Source organism: Oncorhynchus keta, unplaced genomic scaffold, assembly GCF_023373465.1.
Source record: "Oncorhynchus keta strain PuntledgeMale-10-30-2019 unplaced genomic scaffold, Oket_V2 Un_contig_27165_pilon_pilon, whole genome shotgun sequence".
Lineage (NCBI taxonomy): Eukaryota > Metazoa > Chordata > Actinopteri > Salmoniformes > Salmonidae > Oncorhynchus > Oncorhynchus keta.
Window position 1 is genome coordinate 1,013 of NW_026285374.1, and position 22,739 is coordinate 23,751.

At 42.9% G+C, this 22,739-nt stretch overlaps 2 protein-coding genes across 2 annotated transcripts; one reads left to right on the plus strand and one right to left on the minus strand.

The window, feature by feature from the left end:
• Nucleotides 1-12,100: 12,100 nt before the first annotated feature.
• On the plus strand, nucleotides 12,101-14,893 carry LOC127922802 (putative pre-mRNA-splicing factor ATP-dependent RNA helicase DHX32). Its single transcript, XM_052506643.1, has 2 exons — nucleotides 12,101-12,296; nucleotides 14,068-14,893. Exons 1-2 carry the CDS (start codon nucleotides 12,142-12,144, stop codon nucleotides 14,237-14,239), a joined length of 327 nt encoding a protein of 108 aa, XP_052362603.1. The 5' UTR covers nucleotides 12,101-12,141; the 3' UTR covers nucleotides 14,240-14,893.
• LOC127922801 (protein BCCIP homolog) lies at nucleotides 14,520-22,661 on the minus strand. The gene is given in 7 exon segments (XM_052506638.1): nucleotides 14,520-15,264; nucleotides 17,207-17,375; nucleotides 20,702-20,889; nucleotides 21,354-21,446; nucleotides 21,907-22,062; nucleotides 22,424-22,591; nucleotides 22,593-22,661. Coding segments are annotated over 7 exon segments (999 nt in total). The 5' UTR covers nucleotides 22,647-22,661; the 3' UTR covers nucleotides 14,520-15,093.
• Nucleotides 22,662-22,739: the final 78 nt, after the last annotated feature.

Consider the following 22,739-nt stretch of genomic DNA (forward strand, 5'->3'; position numbering starts at 1 on the left):
TTTTTTAAATTGTGCATAAGGATTTTTTGTGGGCCAAATGACGTAAGAAATTTGACATGCTCAAAAATCCTGCAGAAATGCAAAATTGACTGGCCTGATGAACTCGGGATGGCCGGGCAGTGATAGTTGTTCCTTTCCATCACTCGTTGTGTTGACTTCATCATGTCCATTTTGTGATGTTTTTCACTATATAATCATATTGCAAGTGCACGTGCATTTTGCAATATGTTTCAATGTGCATTTACCATATGAAATTTGACCTTGCTCAAAAATGCAAAATTGACTGGTCTGATGAACACAGGATGGCCGAGCAGTGATAGTTGTACATTTCCATCACTCGTTGTGTTGATTTCATCATGTCCATTAGGTGATGTTTTTACACTATAGAATCATATTGCAAGTGCGCGCGCATTTTGCAATATGTTTCAATGTGCATTTACCATATGAAATTTGAAATGCTCAAAAATGCAAAATTGACTGGTCTGATGGACACAGGATGGCCGAGCAGTGATAGTTGTACATTTCCATCACTCGTTGTGTTGATTTCATCATGTCCATTAGGTGATGTTTTTACACTATAGAATCATATTGCAAGTGCGCGCGCATTTGCAATATGTTTCAATGTGCATTTACCATATGAAATTTGACATGCTATAAAAAATGCAAAATTGACTGGTCTGATGGACACAGGATGGCCGAGCAGTGATAGTTGTACATTTCCATCACTCGTTGTGTTGATTTCATCATGTCCATTAGGTGATGTTTTTCACTATAGAATCATATTTGCAAATGCACGTGCATTGTTGTGCAACTGGTAACCCAAAAATAAAAATATGGTTGTAAATGCATTTACCGGTCATTCTGATATTAATGCTGGCTATGGGAACACAGGATGGCCGGGCAGTGATAGTTGTACATTTCCATCACTCGTTGTGTTGATTTCATCATGTCCATTAGGTGATGTTTTTACACTATAGAATCATATTGCAAGTGCGCGCGCATTTGCAATATGTTTCAATGTGCATTTACCATATGAAATTTGACATGCTCAAAAATGCAAAATTGACTGGTCTGATGGACACAGGATGGCCGAGCAGTGATAGTTGTACATTTCCATCACTCGTTGTGTTGATTTCATCATGTCCATTAGGTGATGTTTTTCACTATAGAATCATATTGCAAGTGCGCGCATTTTGCAATATGTTTCAATGTGCATTTACCATATGAAATTTGACATGCTCAAAAATGCAAAATTGACTGGTCTGATGAACACAGGATGGCTGAGCAGTGATAGTTGTACATTTCCATCACCTGTTGTGTTGATTTCATCATGTCCATTTGTTTATGTTTTTCTCACTTTTGCAAAGTCACTGTGCATTTGCAATATGGTTCAATGGGCAGGTACCATCACGAATTTGTCATGCTATAAAAATCCTGCAGGAATGTGAAATTGACTGGTCTGATGAACACAGGATGGCCGAGCAGTGATAGTTGTACATTTCCATCACTCGTTGTGTTGATTTCATCATGTCCATTAGGTGATGTTTTTCACTATAGAATCATATTGCAAATGCACGTGCATTGTTGTGCAACTGGTAACCCAAAAATTAAAATATGGTTGTAAATGCATTTACCGGTCATTCTGATATTAATGCTCGCTATGGGAACACAGGATGGCCGGGCAGTGATAGTTGTACATTTCCATCACTCGTTGTGTTGATTTCATCATGTCCATTAGGTGATGTTTTTACACTATAGAATCATATTGCAAGTGCGCGCGCATTTGCAATATGTTTCAATGTGCATTTACCATATGAAATTTGACATGCTCAAAAATGCAAAATTGACTGGTCTGATGGACACAGGATGGCCGAGCAGTGATAGTTGTACATTTCCATCACTCGTTGTGTTGATTTCATCATGTCCATTAGGTGATGTTTTTCACTATAGAATCATATTGCAAGTGCGCGCGCATTTGCAATATGTTTCAATGTGCATTTACCATATGAAATTTGACATGCTCAAAAATGCAAAATTGACTGGTCTGATGAACACAGGATGGCTGAGCAGTGATAGTTGTACATTTCCATCACCTGTTGTGTTGATTTCATCATGTCCATTTGTTTATGTTTTCTCACTTTTGCAAAGTCACTGTGCATTTGCAATATGGTTCAATGGGCAGGTACCATCACGAATTTGTCATGCTATAAAAATCCTGCAGGAATGTGAAATTGACTGGTCTGATGAACACAGGATGGCCGAGCAGTGATAGTTGTACATTTCCATCACTCGTTGTGTTGATTTCATCATGTCCATTAGGTGATGTTTTTCACTATAGAATCATATTGCAAATGCACGTGCATTGTTGTGCAACTGGTAACCCAAAAATTAAAATATGGTTGTAAATGCATTTACCGGTCATTCTGATATTAATGCTCGCTATGGGAACACAGGATGGCCGGGCAGTGATAGTTGTACATTTCCATCACTCGTTGTGTTGATTTCATCATGTCCATTAGGTGATGTTTTTACACTATAGAATCATATTGCAAGTGCGCGCGCATTTGCAATATGTTTCAATGTGCATTTACCATATGAAATTTGACATGCTCAAAAATGCAAAATTGACTGGTCTGATGGACACAGGATGGCCGAGCAGTGATAGTTGTACATTTCCATCACTCGTTGTGTTGATTTCATCATGTCCATTAGGTGATGTTTTTCACTATAGAATCATATTGCAAGTGCGCGCATTTGCAATATGTTTCAATGTGCATTTACCATATGAAATTTGACATGCTCAAAAATGCAAAATTGACTGGTCTGATGAACACAGGATGGCTGAGCAGTGATAGTTGTACATTTCCATCACCTGTTGTGTTGATTTCATCATGTCCATTTGTTTATGTTTTCTCACTTTTGCAAAGTCACTGTGCATTTGCAATATGGTTCAATGGGCAGGTACCATCACGAATTTGTCATGCTATAAAAATCCTGCAGGAATGTGAAATTGACTGGTCTGATGAACACAGGATGGCCGAGCAGTGATAGTTGTACATTTCCATCACTCGTTGTGTTGATTTCATCATGTCCATTAGGTGATGTTTTTCACTATAGAATCATATTGCAAATGCACGTGCATTGTTGTGCAACTGGTAACCCAAAAATTAAAATATGGTTGTAAATGCATTTACCGGTCATTCTGATATTAATGCTCGCTATGGGAACACAGGATGGCCGGGCAGTGATAGTTGTACATTTCCATCACTCGTTGTGTTGATTTCATCATGTCCATTAGGTGATGTTTTTACACTATAGAATCATATTGCAAGTGCGCGCGCATTTGCAATATGTTTCAATGTGCATTTACCATATGAAATTTGACATGCTCAAAAATGCAAAATTGACTGGTCTGATGGACACAGGATGGCCGAGCAGTGATAGTTGTACATTTCCATCACTCGTTGTGTTGATTTCATCATGTCCATTAGGTGATGTTTTTCACTATAGAATCATATTGCAAGTGCGCGCGCATTTGCAATATGTTTCAATGTGCATTTACCATATGAAATTTGACATGCTCAAAAATGCAAAATTGACTGGTCTGATGAACACAGGATGGCTGAGCAGTGATAGTTGTACATTTCCATCACCTGTTGTGTTGATTTCATCATGTCCATTTGTTTATGTTTTCTCACTTTTGCAAAGTCACTGTGCATTTGCAATATGGTTCAATGGGCAGGTACCATCACGAATTTGTCATGCTATAAAAATCCTGCAGGAATGTGAAATTGACTGGTCTGATGAACACAGGATGGCCGAGCAGTGATAGTTGTACATTTCCATCACTCGTTGTGTTGATTTCATCATGTCCATTAGGTGATGTTTTTCACTATAGAATCATATTGCAAATGCACGTGCATTGTTGTGCAACTGGTAACCCAAAAATAAAAATATGGTTGTAAATGCATTTACCGGTCATTCTGATATTAATGCTCGCTATGGGAACACAGGATGGCCGGGCAGTGATAGTTGTACATTTCCATCACTCGTTGTGTTGATTTCATCATGTCCATTAGGTGATGTTTTTACACTATAGAATCATATTGCAAGTGCGCGCATTTGCAATATGTTTCAATGTGCATTTACCATATGAAATTTGACATGCTCAAAAATGCAAAATTGACTGGTCTGATGGACACAGGATGGCCGAGCAGTGATAGTTGTACATTTCCATCACTCGTTGTGTTGATTTCATCATGTCCATTAGGTGATGTTTTTACACTATAGAATCATATTGCAAGTGCGCGCATTTGCAATATGTTTCAATGTGCATTTACCATATGAAATTTGACATGCTCAAAAATGCAAAATTGACTGGTCTGATGGACACAGGATGGCCGAGCAGTGATAGTTGTACATTTCCATCACTCGTTGTGTTGATTTCATCATGTCCATTAGGTGATGTTTTTACACTATAGAATCATATTGCAAGTGCGCGCGCATTTGCAATATGTTTCAATGTGCATTTACCATATGAAATTTGACATGCTCAAAAATGCAAAATTGACTGGTCTGATGGACACAGGATGGCCGAGCAGTGATAGTTGTACATTTCCATCACTCGTTGTGTTGATTTCATCATGTCCATTAGGTGATGTTTTTACACTATAGAATCATATTGCAAGTGCGTGCGCATTTGCAATATGTTTCAATGTGCATTTACCATATGAAATTTGACATGCTCAAAAATGCAAAATTGACTGGTCTGATGAACACAGGATGGCCGAGCAGTGATAGTTGTACATTTCCATCACTCGTTGTGTTGATTTCATCATGTCCATTTGTTTATGTTTTCTCACTTTTGCAAAGTCACTGTGCATTTGCAATATGGTTCAATGGGCAGGTACCATCACGAATTTGTCATGCTATAAAAATCCTGCAGGAATGTGAAATTGACTGGCCCGATGAACTCGGGATAGCTGGGCAGTGATTCTGGTTCATCTCCATGGCTCGTTAGGGTTGATTTCAGAATGTCACTTTTGGTGATGGTCCCTCTCCGTTTAAACATATTGCTAATGTACAAAAGTCAACTAGCAAGTCAGTGTCCATCAGTCAATTAGATGTCATTTTGACACCAAACTGATACCAATTGACACCAAACCCACTTTTTCCAACTCATTTAGAAGCCAACTATCATATATGTCAGAGCAGGCCCATAATTCACAGCGCCTTTAGTTTAAAACATAATAAAAACGTAAAACACATAGTTACGTTCTAGCTGCGGGTCCAGGTCAGACATTATGTGAAGGCCTATGTGAGGCGACCCCGAATCCCGAGTTTCGGCTCGATAGGTCCTTCGGTGCCCGAGTAAAACCCTAATTGGTGCTGAAAATCCACTTTTTTCCATGCCTTGCTATGGGGTCCTTGAATGAGCAATCGGACCGAAACGTTGGGGTCCGTCTCTATGGGCCGAGCCGGTTCCAATGCACCTAGTCTTGTGTCTCTGAGACTTTTCTAAATGTCGCCATTTTCGTAATGGTCAAAATGAATTGAAATCATTGCAAATGTACGAGGCTATTTCTCGGTCCGAGAACCTTCTAGAGCCACCTAACTCACCACGCACTATCGACCCGAGGTCTAGAACAGGTTTCTAAAGTTTCGGAACTCTAGGTCTGACGGTTCTTTTTAGCTCGAACAAAGCTAACTATTGGAGGCACTGTCTGTCTCTACAACCCCCAATACGTCCCTCCTTCCAAGTTGTGTGTCTGTGTGATTTAGTTTTCCTTTGAAATTTTATGGGAAAAATGACTGATTTACAGTTCATGGGGTTGCCTAATCACACATATGAAGTTTTGGACAGATCTGACTTTTTAACCCCTCGAAACAGCCCCTGAGACACCAATTAAGGCACTTCCGGTTGGCACAGGAAGCTATAAGTCAACACATATCCTCACTGGGCTATGCTTTTACAGAATCCTGTGTTTTAAGTCCTTACGTTAAGAATTGACTGATTTACACAGGGTTGAATGCACTATGTCTATCAAACTGCAGGCAGGTAATGGAAAAACACTTTTAGGGTGATTTTAACCACTTCCGGTTGGTCCAGGAAGCCTAGAATCAACACAGGTAGACCTCATACTGGCCTGATGGACTGTTATCAAAGACAGGTTCATACGGCATTCATAACCCATATAGACTTCAGGTTGAATTTAGGGGTGCAGGCAATGTATTCCTATGGGGAGAGAAGTCAATGCAAACTATTTGAAGTAAACACCTTCTTTTAACTATTAAGGGTTAATGCCACACGGTCAACGTTAGGCTTGCACGGATCGGAAGGACCTTAGGAACGTACCTGAGGTCGAATTGTGCTTCTCACCCTAACGGTTCTCTCACTGTCACCCAAAAGCAAATGACGTTGTGGGGCAGGCTTCATTTGGGCCTACTTTTCTAATGGTCGCTGCGCTCAGACCGAGCGAGCTACGGTCAAGCGGGATATCTCGTTGAACTCGGCACGGCCTAGACATTATGTTTATGCCATTGCCTGCTCTCTGTGTCTTTGAGAACCGCACTTTTCACTCCATCCTTGCTGTGTGTGCGTGTGAGAGCTTTTCTTTGACATCTGTTGGGAGAAATGACTGATTTACAGTTCATGAGGGTTACCTAGTCACACATATGAAGTTTTGAAAAGATCTGACCTTTTTAACCCTTGAAACTGCCACTGTGACATCATTAAAGGCACTTCCGGTTGGCACAGGAAGCTATAAGTAAACCCATGTCTTGATTGACATAGAAACTTACAGAATCCTGAGTTTTAAGTCCTTACGTTAAGAATTGACTGATTTACACAGGGTTGAATGCACTATGTCTATCAAACTGCAGGCAGGTAATGGAAAAACACTTTTAGGGTGATTTTAACCACTTCCGGTTGGTCCAGGAAGCCTAGAATCAACACAGGTAGACCTCATACTGGCCTGATGGACTGTTACCAAAGACAGGTTCATACGGCATTCATAACCCATATAGACTTCAGGTTGAATTTAGGGGTAAAGGCAATGTATTCCTATGGGGAGAGAAATCAATGCAAACTATTTGAAGTAAACACCTTCTTTTAACTATTAAGGGTTAATGCCACACGGTCAAGGTTAGGCTTGCACGGATCGGAAGGACCTTAGGAACGTACCTGAGGTCGAATTGTGCTTCTCACCCTAACGGTTCTCTCACTGTCACCCAAAAGCAAATGACGTTGTGGGGCAGGCTTCATTTTGGGCCTACTTTTCTAATGGTCGCTGCGCTCAGACCGAGCGAGCTACGGTCAAGCGGGATATCTCGTTGAACTCGGCACGGCCTAGACATTATGTTTATGCCATTGCCTGCTCTCTGTGTCTTTGAGAACCACACTTTTTCACTCCATCCTTGCTGTGTGTGCGTGTGAGAGCTTTTCTTTGACATCTGTTGGGAGAGATGACTGATTTACAGTTCATGAGGGTTACCTAGTCACACATATGAAGTTTTGAAAAGATCTGACTTTTTAACCCCTCGAAACAGCCCCTGAGACACCAATTAAGGCACTTCCGGTTGTCACAGGAAGCTATAAGTCAACATATATCCTCACTGGGCTATGCTTTTACAGAATCCTGAGTTTTAAGTCCTTACGTTAAGAATTGACTGATTTACACAGGGTTGAATGCACTATGTCTATCAAACTGCAGGCAGGTAATGGAAAAACACTTTTAGGGTGATTTTAACCACTTCCGGTTGGTCCAGGAAGCTTAGAATCAACACAGGTAGACCTCATACTGGCCTGATGGACTGTTACCAAAGACAGGTTCATACGGCATTCATAACCCATATAGACTTCAGGTTGAATTTAGGGGTAAAGGCAATGTATTCCTATGGGGAGAGAAATCAATGCAAACTATTTGAAGTAAACACCTTCTTTTAACTATTAAGGGTTAATGCCACACGGTCAAGGTTAGGCTTGCACGGATCGGAAGGACCTTAGGAACGTACCTGAGGTCGAATTGTGCTTCTCACCCTAACGGTTCTCTCACTGTCACCCAAAAGCAAATGACATTGAGGGCCAGGCTTCCTTTTGCGCCTTCTTTTTTTCAAGGTCGCTGCACTCAGAGCGAGCTACGGTCAAGCGGGGCGTCTCGTTGAACTCTGCACAGCCTGGAGACTATGGTGATGCCATTTTTTGTGTTGATTTCAGAATGCCATTTTGGTGATGGTCCCTCTCCGTTTAAACATATTGCTAATGTACAAAAGTCAACTAGCAAGTCAGTGTCCACCAGTCAATTAGATGTCATTCTGACACCAAACTGATACCAATTGACACCAAACCCACTTTTTCCAACTCATTTAGAAGCCAACTATCACATATGTCAGAGCAGGCCCATAATTCACAGCGCCATTAGTTTAAAACATAATAAAAACGTAAAACACATAGTTACGTTCTAGCTGCGGGTCCAGGTCAGACATTATGTGAAGGCCTATGTGAGGCGACCCCGAATCCCGAGTTTCGGCTCGATAGGTCCTTCGGTGCCCGAGTAAAACCCTAATTGGTGCTGAAAATCCACTTTTTTCCATGCCTTGCTATGGGGTCCTTGAATGAGCGATCGGACCGAAACGTTGGGGTCCGTCTCTATGGGCCGAGCCGGTTCCAATGCACCTAGTCTTGTGTCTCTGAGACTTTTCTAAATGTCGCCATTTTCGTAATGGTCAAAATGAATTGAAATCATTGCAAATGTACGAGGCTATTTCTCGGTCCGAGAACCTTCTAGAGCCACCTAACTCACCACGCACTATCGACCCGAGGTCTAGAACAGGTTTCTAAAGTTTCGGAACTCTAGGTCTGACGGTTCTTTTTAGCTCGAACAAAGCTAACTATTGGAGGCACTGTCTGTCTCTACAACCCCAATACGTCCCTCCTTCCAAGTTGTGTGTCTGTGTGATTTAGTTTTCCTTTGAAATTTTATGGGAAAAATGACTGATTTACAGTTCATGGGGGTTGCCTAATCACACATATGAAGTTTTGGACAGATCTGACTTTTTTAACCCCTCGAAACAGCCCCTGAGACACCAATTAAGGCACTTCCGGTTGGCACAGGAAGCTATAAGTCAACACATATCCTCACTGGGCTATGCTTTTACAGAATCCTGAGTTTTAAGTCCTTACGTTAAGAATTGACTGATTTACACAGGGTTGAATGCACTATGTCTATCAAACTGCAGGCAGGTAATGGAAAAACACTTTTAGGGTGATTTTAACCACTTCCGGTTGGTCCAGGAAGCTTAGAATCAACACAGGTAGACCTCATACTGGCCTGATGGACTGTTACCAAAGACAGGTTCATACGGCATTCATAACCCATATAGACTTCAGGTTGAATTTAGGGGTAAAGGCAATGTATTCCTATGGGGAGAGAAATCAATGCAAACTTTTTGAAGTAAACACCATCTTTTAACTATTAAGGGTTAATGCCACACTGTCAACGTTAGGCTTGCACGGATCGGAAGGACCTTAGGAACATACCTGAGGTCGAATTGTGCTTCTCACCCTAACGGTTCTCTCACTGTCACCCAAAAGCAAATGACGTTGTGGGGCAGGCTTCATTTTGGGCCTACTTTTCTAATGGTCGCTGCGCTCAGACCGAGCGAGCTACGGTCAAGCGGGATATCTCGTTGAACTCGGCACGGCCTAGACATTATGTTTATGCCATTGCCTGCTCTCTGTGTCTTTAAGAACCACACTTTTTCACTCCATCCTTGCTGTGTGTGCGTGTGAGAGCTTTTCTTTGACATCTGTTGGGAGAAATGACTGATTTACAGTTCACGAGGGTTACCTAGTCACACATATGAAGTTTTGAAAAGATCTGACCTTTTTAACCCATGGAAACTGCCACTGTGACACCATTAAAGGCACTTCCGGTTGGCACAGGAAGCTATAAATAAACTCATATCATGATTGGGGTATGCCTTTACAGAATCCCGAGTTTTAAGTCTTTACGTTAAGAACTGAGTTATTTACGGAGGGTTTAGTGAGTGTGTGTTATTTCAGAAAATCGTAGAAAATCACAGAAATCTCGCAGAGCTCCGCAGCACACTTTAAAAAGATTCGTAAGAACAACCTGCAACTGGATCTGTAACCGTTGAAAAAAAAAACACCTATCCGTGAACATCACCAAGGTGTCGTTGTACGATTTCTCTTAAATGACGATAGATAAATGGCTGGTTCTTTTTTTATTGACACCGGAGGCTCCTTGACTTTGACGTGAAGTGGAAAAAGAATTTCTCTATTTTCATTTTGGACCTTTAATCCCAGATAAATGGCCATAACTCAAAAACCGTTGAGGCCTAGACGCCATCTTGTTCGGGGCCAACTGCCCATTATGCCGCCCCTACGCTCACCGAGTTTCGGCTTCTAAATATTTTCAGTTTTCGAGATAAGGCCCCGTCGTGAATCGTGATGTTTTGTAGCAATAGCCATATGATTGCTTATGCCCTCTTGTGGGAATTTCCGGGACATGGGAAAAATGACATAAATCTTATTATTTTTGTAAAACGGAAACCGAATGTCCGACAACGTTCATTTGATGACTTCCTGGTAGGTCCGGCCCTGCCGCTCGGCCCGACGCCGTCCATGAATTTTACAAACGATTTCGGACGTCTAGTAAGGGACCGTACATTTGCAATATGGACTTTCTCACTAACCATACAGGTACTGCCGAATTCTTCCCTTATGTATGTAAGTGTCCTGTATGGAAGTCAGTGTCCTGTATGGAAGTCGGTGTCCTGTATGGAAGTCGGTGTCCTGTATGGAAGTCGGTGTCCTGTATGGAAGTCATTGTCCTGTTTGGAAGTCGGTGTCCTGGGTCCTGTTTGGAAGTCGGTGTCCTGTATGGAAGTCAGTGTCCTGTATGGAGGTCAGTGTCCTGTATGGAAGTCAGTGTCCTGTATGGAAGTCAGTGTCCTGTATGGAAGTCAGTGTTCTGTATGGAAGACAGTGTCCTGGGTCCTGTATGGAAGTCAGTGTTCTGTATGGAAGACAGTGTCCTGGGTCCTGTATGGAAGTCAGTGTCCTGTATGGAAGTCGGTGTCCTGTATGGAAGTCAGTGTCCTGTATGGAAGACAATGTCCTGTATGGAAGTCAGTGTCCTGTATGGAAGTCGGTGTCCTGTCACGCTCCATGATGTAATTTGTTTAATGGTAAATATGAAGTTTATCCCTGTTGTCAGATTGCCCGTGATGTGGATGGTTCAGGAAACTACTTCATGTTGACCAACAGACACATGGCTCAGGTCCACCCTGCCATGGAAGTCAGTGTCCTGTGTGGAAGACAGTGTCCTGTATGGAAATCAGTGTCCTGTATGGAAGTCAGTGTCCTGTATGGAAGTCAGTGTCCTGTATGGAAGTCAGTGTCCTGTATGGAAGACAGTGTCCTGTATGGAAGTCAGTGTCCTGTATGGAAGACAGTGTCCTGGGTCCTGTATGGAAGTCGGTGTCCTGTATGAAGACAGTGTCCTGTATGGAAGACAATGTCCTGTATGGAAGTCAGTGTCCTGGGTCCTGTATGGAAGTCAGTGTCCTGTATGGAAGTCAGTGTCCTGTATGGAAGTCAGTGTCCTGTATGGAAGTCAGTGTCCTGTATGGAAGACAGTGTTCTGTATGGAATTCAGTGTCCTGTATGGAAGACAGTGTCCTGGGTCCTGTATGGAAGTCAGTGTCCTGTATGGAAGTCAGTGTCCTGTATGGAAGTCGGTGTCCTGTATGGAAGACAGTGTCCTGGGTCCTGTATGGAAGTCAGTGTCCTGTATGGAAGTCAGTGTCCTGGGTCCTGTATGGAAGACAGTGTCCTGGGTCCTGTATGGAAGACAGTGTCCTGGGTCCTGTATGGAAGACAGTGTCCTGGGTCCTGTATGGAAGTCAGTGTCCTGGGTCCTGTGTGGAAGTCGGTGTCCTGTATGAAGACAGTGTCCTGTATGGAAGTCAGTGTTCTGTATGGAAGACAGTGTCCTGGTTCCTGTATGGAAGTCGGTGTCCTGTCACGTTCCATGATGTAATTTGTTTAATGGTAAATATGAAGTTTATCCCTGTTGTCAGATTGCCCGTGATGTGGATGGTTCAGGAAACTACTTCATGTTGACCAACAGACACATGGCTCAGGTCCACCCTGCCTCCAGCTATGGGGCCAAGGCACATCAATTGGGTTTTCCAGAGTGGGTGCTGTTCCATGAGTATACTCTCTCGGGAAACCACGGTATCCGGACAGTCTCTGAAATCTCCCCTGCAGTGTAAGTCAATGGGCCAATCTAAGGCTCTCTCTCAATCTATTTTTCCTCATGTCCATTCTTATGTCTTCTTTTTCAAAATGCATTGGATGAGGTCAGAGGCCCCTCCCCTCTAACCTTCTCATCCAATGACCCCAGAGGCCCCTCCCCTCTTACCTTCTCATCCAATTACCCCCGAGGCCCCTCCCCTCTAACCATCTCATCCAATAACCCTCGAGGCTCCGCCCCTCTAAACTTATCATCTAATGACCCCAGAGGCCCCTCCCCTCAACTTCTCATCCAATGACCCCCGAGGCCCCTCCCCTCTAACCTTCTCATCCAATGACCCCAGAGGCCTCTCCCCTCAACTTCTCATCCAATGACCCTCTAACCTTCCCCTCTAACCTTCTCATCCAATGACCCCCGAGGCCCCTCCCCTCTAACCTTCTCATCCAATGACCCCCGAGGCCCCTCCCCTCTAACCTGCTCATCCAATGGTTCAGTCAGACGGCCCCTCCAGTATCTCTATAATATCAGTGTTGTCTTCTCTCTGTAGGTTCAGTCAGACGGCCCCTCCAGTATCTCTATAATATCAGTGTTGTCTTCTCTCTGTAGGTTCAGTCAGACGGCCCCTCCAGTATCTCTATAATATCAGTGTTGTCTTCTCTCTGTAGGTTCAGTCAGACGGCCCCTCCAGTATCTCTATAATATCAGTGTTGTCTTCTCTCTGTAGGTTCAGTCAGACGGCCCCTCCAGTATCTCTATAATACCAGTGTTGTCTTCTCTCTGTAGGTTCAGTCAGACGGCCCCTCCAGTATCTCTATAATACCAGTGTTGTCTTCTCTCTGTAGGTTCATCCAGACGGCTCCTCCAGTATCTCTATAATATCAGTGTTGTCTTCTCTCTGTAGGTTCATCCAGACGGCTCCTCCAGTATCTCTATAATATCAGTGTTGTCTTCTCTCTGTAGGTTCAGTCAGACGGCCCCTCCAGTATCTCTATAATATCAGTGTTGTCTTCTCTCTGTAGGTTCAGTCAGACGGCCCCTCCAGTATCTCTATAATATCAGTGTTGTCTTCTCTCTGTAGGTTCAGTCAGACGGCCCCTCCAGTATCTCTATAATATCAGTGTTGTCTTCTCTCTGTAGGTTCAGTCAGACGGCCCCTCCAGTATCTCTATAATATCAGTGTTGTCTTCTCTCTGTAGGTTCAGTCAGACGGCCCCTCCAGTATCTCTATAATATCAGTGTTGTCTTCTCTCTGTAGGTTCAGTCAGACGGCCCCTCCAGTATCTCTATAATATCAGTGTTGTCTTCTCTCTGTAGGTTCAGTCAGACGGCCCCTCCAGTATCTCTATAATATCAGTGTTGTCTTCTCTCTGTAGGTTCAGTCAGACGGCCCCTCCAGTATCTCTATAATATCAGTGTTGTCTTCTCTCTGTAGGTTCAGTCAGACGGCCCCTCCAGTATCTCTATAATATCAGTGTTGTCTTCTCTCTGTAGGTTCAGTCAGACGGCCCCTCCAGTATCTCTATAATATCAGTGTTGTCTTCTCTCTGTAGGTTCAGTCAGACGGCCCCTCCAGTATCTCTATAATATCAGTGTTGTCTTCTCTCTGTAGGTTCAGTCAGACGGCCCCTCCAGTATCTCTATAATACCAGTGTTGTCTTCTCTCTGTAGGTTCAGTCAGACGGCCCCTCCAGTATCTCTATAATACCAGTGTTGTCTTCTCTCTGTAGGTTCAGTCAGACGGCCCCTCCAGTATCTCTATAATACCAGTGTTGTCTTCTGTCTGTAGGTTCATCCAGACGGCTCCTCAGTATTTCTATTACAACCTGCCTCCTAGTGAGAGTAAAGACCTACTACAGCACATTCTGGACCGGGACGGATCTGGACGCAAAGACAAGCAACAGACCCTGACAATCAACAGTGAAGCCGCTCAGTCTTATGACAGATGTGTGCTACAGTGACCTCTGGTGGAGAACTTCAGCACTGCACCGACTTTTACTGAAAAGACAATCATCGTTGATGAGAACAGCGCTCCTCGGGGAAGTCCCCAGACTTTTCACAATGTTGTTGTAGCCCTGAACTAATGTCACCTGATTGACTCAGTGATTAGATGAATCAGGTGTGAGCTGTGGAATAGTTCACATATGGAACAGCTGGGGGGGGGGTCAGGTGGGGGTCCCACCGAGGAAAGTTTTGAAAACCCCTGGGTTAGATCAACTTCCAAATGACTGACTTTCCGTACACCATTGTTCATTTCTTTAATTCAGTCAGGCGGTAACTGCCTTGGTAATGTGATATTACAGGAAATAATTAATTTGCCTATATTCTAATAAGAGTATCACCCCAATAAATGAATCCAGATCACCAAATCAAGTTTGAACGTCTGATATTCCTTCACAGAAAAATACACCATTTTCAGTTTTTGGGGGGAATTTGCCACTTGCTCGATAACCCTAATATTGTGTAAGAAATTGTTGGTACTGAAATGTTAAAACAATCACTATGTTTTTTTTTTTTTTACATGAATCTGTAAATACAGTGCTTTGAACTACGACCGAAGGTCTGAAATTATTTATTTTGTCAAAAGATACATTAAAAAATAAAATAAAAAAAAACCTGCTAGATAAAACCGCTGGGCTTTAGGGACCCGTTACAAAATGACGTTATTCTCCCCTTAACAACAAGGATTCCAGTCCTTTCAATGTTTTGTATCGAATTTTACATTGCAAAAATAATCATCCAGAGGGGCTTGTTTTAAAGACATCAGTCCTGTTTCGTTCACCAGAGTTTTTTTTTTTTACTCTTGTACGGTTGGTCACACGGTCAGGAATTCTTTGAGCTTGTCCATGACGGCTGACATCCTGTCTGCCGGGATGAGCATCACGGTACGCTGCGGCTTCATGGGGACGTCGTCGAAGGACCACCGCCCGCTCAGCACGCTGTCCGTCTCCTCCTGCACCGAGTAGTGGAACTTCATGGTGGCTTGCTGTAGTGAGGACATGGACAAATGGGCAAGGCAGTGAAAAGGACAAGGAAAAGAGACATTTAACTCACCAGTGTCTGTATATAGCCTCTCTACTGTATATAGCCTCTCTACTGTATATAGCCTCTCTACTGTATATAGCCTCTCTACTGTATATAACCTCTCTACTGTATATAGCCTCTCTACTGTATATAACCTCTACTGTATATAGCCCCTACTGTATATAGCCCCTCTACTGTATATAGCCCCTCTACTGTATATAGCCCCTCTACTGTATATAGCCCCTCTACTGTATATAGCCCCTCTACTGTATATAGCCCCTCTACTGTATATAGCCCCTCTACTGTATATAGCCCCTCTACTGTATATAGCCCCTCTACTGTATATAACCTCTCTACTGTATATAGCCCCTCTACTGTATATAGCCCCTCTACTGTATATAGCCCTCTACTGTATATAGCCTCTCTACTGTATATAGCCTCTCTACTGTATATAGCCTCTCTACTGTATATAACCTCTCTACTGTATATAACCTCTCTACTGTATATAACCTCTCTACTGTATATAACCTCTCTACTGTATATAACCTCTCTACTGTATATAGCCTCTCTACTGTATATAGCCCCTCTACTGTATATAGCCCCTCTACTGTATATAGCCCCTCTACTGTATATAGCCCCTCTACTGTATATAGCCCCTCTACTGTATATAACCCCTCTACTGTATATAGCCTCTCTACTGTATATAGCCCCTCTACTGTATATAGCCCTCTACTGTATATAGCCCCTCTACTGTATATAACCCCTCTACTGTATATAGCCTCTCTACTGTATATAGCCCCTCTACTGTATATAACCTCTACTGTATATAGCCTCTCTACTGTATATAGCCTCTCTACTGTATATAGCCTCTACTGTATATAGCCTCTCTACTGTATATAGCCTCTCTACTGTATATAGCCTCTCTACTGTATATAGCCTCTCTACTGTATATAGCCTCTCTACTGTATATAGCCTCTCTACTGTATATAACCTCTCTACTGTATATAGCCTCTCTACTGTATATAGCCTCTCTACTGTATATAGCCTCTCTACTGTATATAGCCTCTCTACTGTATATAGCCTCTCTACTGTATATAGCCTCTCTACTGTATATAACCTCTCTACTGTATATAGCCTCTACTGTATATAACCTCTCTACTGTATATAACCTCTCTACTGTATATAGCCTCTCTACTGTATATAGCCTCTCTACTGTATATAGCCCCTCTACTGTATATAGCCCCTCTACTGTATATAACCTCTACTGTATATAGCCTCTCTACTGTATATAGCCCCTCTACTGTATATAGCCCCTCTACTGTATATAACCTCTACTGTACATAGCCCCTCTACTGTATATAACCTCTACTGTATATAGCCTCTCTACTGTATATAGCCCTCTACTGTATATAGCCTCTCTACTGTATATAGCCTCTCTACTGTATATAGCCTCTCTACTGTATATAGCCTCTCTACTGTATATAGCCTCTACTGTATATAGCCTCTCTACTGTATATAACCTCTCTACTGTATATAACCCTCTACTGTATATAGCCCTCTACTGTATATAGCCTCTACTGTATATAGCCTCTACTGTATATAGCCTCTACTGTATATAGCCTCTACTGTATATAGCCTCTCTACTGTATATAGCCCTCTACTGTATATAACCTCTACTGTATATAGCCTCTACTGTACACAGCCTCTACTGTACACAGCCTCTACTGTATACAGCCTCTACTGTATACAGCCTCTACTGTATACAGCCTCTACTGTATACAGCCTCTACTGTATACAGCCTCTCTACTGTATATAGCCTCTCTACTGTATATAGCCTCTCTACTGTATACAGCCTCTAGCCTCTGCCTCGTTAAATAACTAAAAGTTTTAAAAAAAGTTAAAACCTCATAGAAGAACTCCTCCTCTGCGTTGACGAAGGTGAGCTCGTCGTTGGGCGGGGCTCCTCGGGCAGCGACCGTCTTGGAGGGATCCTTATAGGTCTTACTGATCATCAGGCAGTAATGACACTTCCCACTGGGCTTGTTGCTGCTCTGGGCTTCTGCCAACTCCTCCCTGGAAACAGCCAATCAATGATGTGGTTTATGTTTTTAATAGTAGGGTATTTCCATCTTCTTTTCATAGATAATACATTCACGGAATTACTTTTGTACGACAACGACAACAACAAATATGTCAATGTTTTTTAGCGTTTGTTTATCCGGTGTAAAGTGAACCCATATCTGAGACGAGCAGTTACACAATTGCAGGTCCATATTAAGAAGGGTTCATCTACAGTAGCATACCCATAATGCATAGCAAGTGATTGACAGTGAACACAACGGTACATCGCCTGAGCGACACTACAGTAATCTGAGAGCACGTCTTGTTGACAGTACAGTAATCTGAGAGCATGTCTTGTTGACAGTACAGTAATCTGAGAGCGTGTCTTGTTGACAGTACAGTAATCTGAGAGCGTGTCTTGTTGACAGTACAGTAATCTGAGAGCATGTCTTGTTGACAGTAATCTGAGAGCGTGTCTTGTTGACAGTACAGTAATCTGAGAGCATGTCTTGTTGACAGTACAGTAATCTGAGAGCATGTCTTGTTGACAGTACAGTAATCTGAGAGCATGTCTTGTTGACAGTACAGTAATCTGAGAGCATGTCTTGTTGACAGTACAGTAATCTGAGAGCGTGTCTTGTTGACAGTAATCTGAGAGCATGTCTTGTTGACAGTAATCTGAGAGCGTGTCTTGTTGACAGTACAGTAATCTGAGAGCGTGTCTTGTTGACAGTACAGTAATCTGAGAGCATGTCTTGTTGACAGTACAGTAATCTGAGAGCATGTCTTGTTGACAGTAATCTGAGAGCATGTCTTGCTGACAGTACAGTAATCTGAGAGCATGTCTTGTTGACAGTAATCTGAGAGCATGTCTTGTTGACAGTACAGTAATCTGAGAGCATGTCTTGTTGACAGTACAGTAATCTGAGAGCATGTCTTGTTGACAGTACAGTAATCTGAGAGCATGTCTTGTTGACAGTACAGTAATCTGAGAGCATGTCTTGTTGACAGTACAGTAATCTGAGAGCATGTCTTGTTGACAGTACAGTAATCTGAGAGCATGTCTTGTTGACAGTACAGTAATCTGAGAGCATGTCTTGTTGACAGTACAGTAATCTGAGAGCATGTCTTGTTGACAGTACAGTAATCTGAGAGCATGTCTTGTTGACAGTACAGTAATCTGAGAGCATGTCTTGTTGACAGTACAGTAATCTGAGAGCATGTCTTGCTGACAGTACAGTAATCTGAGAGCATGTCTTGTTGACAGTAATCTGAGAGCGTGTCTTGTTGACAGTACAGTAATCTGAGAGCATGTCTTGTTGACAGTACAGTAATCTGAGAGCATGTCTTGTTGACAGTACAGTAATCTGAGAGCATGTCTTGTTGACAGTACAGTAATCTGAGAGCATGTCTTGTTGACAGTACAGTAATCTGAGAGCATGTCTTGCTGACAGTACAGTAATCTGAGAGCATGTCTTGTTGACAGTACAGTAATCTGAGAGCATGTCTTGTTGACAGTACAGTAATCTGAGAGCATGTCTTGTTGACAGTACAGTAATCTGAGAGCATGTCTTGCTGACAGTACAGTAATCTGAGAGCACGTCTTGCTGACAGTACAGTAATCTGAGAGCACGTCTTGTTGACAGTAATCTGAGAGCGTGTCTTGTTGACAGTACAGTAATCTGAGAGCATGTCTTGTTGACAGTACAGTAATCTGAGAGCATGTCTTGTTGACAGTACAGTAATCTGAGAGCATGTCTTGTTGACAGTACAGTAATCTGAGAGCATGTCTTGTTGACAGTACAGTAATCTGAGAGCATGTCTTGTTGACAGTACAGTAATCTGAGAGCATGTCTTGTTGACAGTACAGTAATCTGAGAGCATGTCTTGTTGACAGTACAGTAATCTGAGAGCATGTCTTGTTGACAGTACAGTAATCTGAGAGCATGTCTTGTTGACAGTACAGTAATCTGAGAGCGTGTCTTGTTGACAGTACAGTAATCTGAGAGCGTGTCTTGTTGACAGTACAGTAATCTGAGAGCGTGTCTTGCTGACAGTACAGTAATCTGAGAGCATGTCTTGTTGACAGTAATCTGAGAGCGTGTCTTGTTGACAGTACAGTAATCTGAGAGCATGTCTTGTTGACAGTACAGTAATCTGAGAGCGTGTCTTGTTGACAGTACAGTAATCTGAGAGCATGTCTTGTTGACAGTACAGTAATCTGAGAGCATGTCTTGTTGACAGTACAGTAATCTGAGAGCATGTCTTGCTGACAGTACAGTAATCTGAGAGCGTGTCTTGTTGACAGTAATCTGAGAGCGTGTCTTGTTGACAGTACAGTAATCTGAGAGCGTGTCTTGTTGACAGTACAGTAATCTGAGAGCATGTCTTGTTGACAGTACAGTAATCTGAGAGCATGTCTTGTTGACAGTACAGTAATCTGAGAGCGTGTCTTGTTGACAGTACAGTAATCTGAGAGCGTGTCTTGTTGACAGTACAGTAATCTGAGAGCATGTCTTGTTGACAGTACAGTAATCTGAGAGCATGTCTTGTTGACAGTACAGTAATCTGAGAGCGTGTCTTGTTGACAGTACAGTAATCTGAGAGCATGTCTTGCTGACAGTAATCTGAGAGCGTGTCTTGCTGACAGTAATCTGAGAGCGTGTCTTGCTGACAGTAATCTGAGAGCATGTCTTGCTGACAGTAATCTGAGAGCATGTCTTGCTGACAGTAATCTGAGAGCGTGTCTTGCTGACAGTAATCTGAGAGCATGTCTTGCTGACAGTACAGTAATCTGAGAGCATGTCTTGCCGACAGTAATCTGAGAGCGTGTCTTGCTGACAGTAATCTGAGAGCATGTCTTGCTGACAGTAATCTGAGAGCGTGTCTTGCTGACATTAAGAGGGGCAGGGTGATCTGTGGGGTTTAGGGTTAGACAGAGACTCACTGTAGCTGTTTAGAGGGGCAGGGTGATCTGTGGGGGTTAGGGTTAGACAGAGACTCACTGCAGCTGTTTGTGGAGAGGCAGGGCGATCTGTGGGGGTTAGACAGACTCACTGTAGCTGTTTGTGGAGAGGCAGGGTGATCTGTGGGGGTTAGGGTTAGACAGAGACTCACTGTAACTGTTTGTGGAGAGGCAGGGCGATCTGTGGGGGTTAGACAGAGACTCACTGTAACTGTTTGTGGAGAGGCAGGGCGATCTGTGGGGGTTAGACAGACTCACTGTAGCTGTTTGTGGAGGGGCAGGGCGATCTGTGGGGGGGGTTAGACAGACTCACTGTAGCTGTTTGTGGAGAGGCAGGGTGATCTGTGGGGGTTAGGGTTAGACAGAGACTCACTGTAGCTGTTTGTGGAGAGGCAGGGCGATCTGTGGGGGCACGTTGATGAACCTCTCGCTGAGCAGCAGTCCCACAGGCTTAGTGGTGTCGTTGAGGACCTTCTCCAGATCGTCTGTCACACTATGGGGACAACTCTTCTCACACTGACCCAGGATCAGATCCTTTACCTCCTCCACACACTGGACACCCTGTGGACGGATCAGAACACTTACTAACAGACTGCCGTGATTGGTCAAAATGCAGGCTAGTGCAGTAGGCAGGAAGAGGAAGTGGAGATCTTTCCTCAAGGTCGACCTTTTAAAATATCAGATTCAGACAGAGAGAGAATGTATTTTGTCTCTTAACATCTCATTGGTTGAGAAAGTGTCAAGTTTAGTGATTTCATAGATTATATATATATATATATTTATTTTTTTTTAACTGTAACATTTATTTAACTAGGCAAGTCGGTTAAGAACAAATTCTTATATACAATGACGGCCTACCGGGGAACAGTGGGGTTAACTGCCTTGTTCAGGGGCAGAATGACAGATGTTTACCTTGTCAGCTCGGGGATTTTGATCTAGCAACCTTTTAGGTTACTGGCCCAACGCTCTAACCACTAGGCTACCTGCCACCCCAAATAGATAACATAACATCTGACTGCACCTACCTTTCTCTCAGTGAGGTTGAGCATGCTGATGAAACCAAACACCTCATCGGCTGGATCCTCGTCATCATCGCTGTCCTCTGGCACCTCTGCTTGCTGACAACAAAACATGCAGAAAGACATACATGATGCAACTGAATTACATGTCAATTGTTCTCCGTTGGATGTGGGAGAAGGAAACTGGAGCTAGAAACACAACCATTTCGCTACACCCGCAATAGCATCTGCTAAACATGGATGTGACGAAAACAACTGATTTGAAGAGAGCATATGTGTGTCATCATATTTTGGGAGTTTAATATGACAGGTTAAATTGTATAATATAATAATAATATAATAATAATATATGCCATTTCGCAGACGCTTTTATCCAAAGCGACTTACAGTCATGTGTGCATACATTCTACGTATGGGTGGTCCCGGGAATCGAACCCACTACCCTGGCGTTACAAGCGCCATGCTCTACCAACTGAGCTACAGAACCACGGCTGGATCCCCTAAATATGATGCATATTTAGTGATGGTCTGATAAGACTCGACGCGTCTGGTTTCTCACCCTGATGACGCTTCCAATATGATTCTGCTGGATGAGGAGGTCGGTCAACTCGGATGTATTGACACGAGCCTTCAGAAACAGCTGTTGCATGAGTTTCTTGACCCCGTTGTAGTCATTGTGAGTAATGGTATGGGCCTCGAAGTCTACAATGACCTCCTGGAAACAAACAAAAAATGTTTTTAATACAAGTCCCGACTAAATGTTTTGGACTTGATGGGGACGGTTTTAGTGTCAATACTGGTATCGATTGTTTTGTTTGTCTAAACTACCCTTATGGTTTTAAGTGTGTAAATGTCCATGCATTTCACTATTTATCTAGTTTAAAACTCTGAAGTGATCGACTGGCAATGTTTAGCATGTCCCTAACATACTTAACCATTGTTAAACTAGATTGATATGAACAACAGTTGTTTGCTAAAAAGCTATCTATCTATCTAACCCATCTAACACGTTTAGCCAATGCTAGCTAGCCTGCTAGGCCAGGAATATAGCCAGTTCACTAGAGACATTGTCGTACTTCATTGATCTCCTCTTCTGATCCGCTGTCATTCTCTAATGAATCACCGTCGTTTTCCAATCCTTCATCAGAGCTGTTATCCTCACTATCAGCGGGATTTTCTCCTTTTCCAACTGCTCGTCTTTTCGCTGAAGAAGCCATGCTGCCAAAACAGATACCACGCGTATGGGGAAAGGGATTCATGTGGAGTTGGTGTGAGAAACTGAGACACTGTGGCGGCCATTTTGGATCAATTGTTGCATGCTTCGTTATGCTTGGAATGTCCGTGTGTGGAACCGCAATGGCGTCCAGTTTCTCATTCTGACAGCAGAATGGA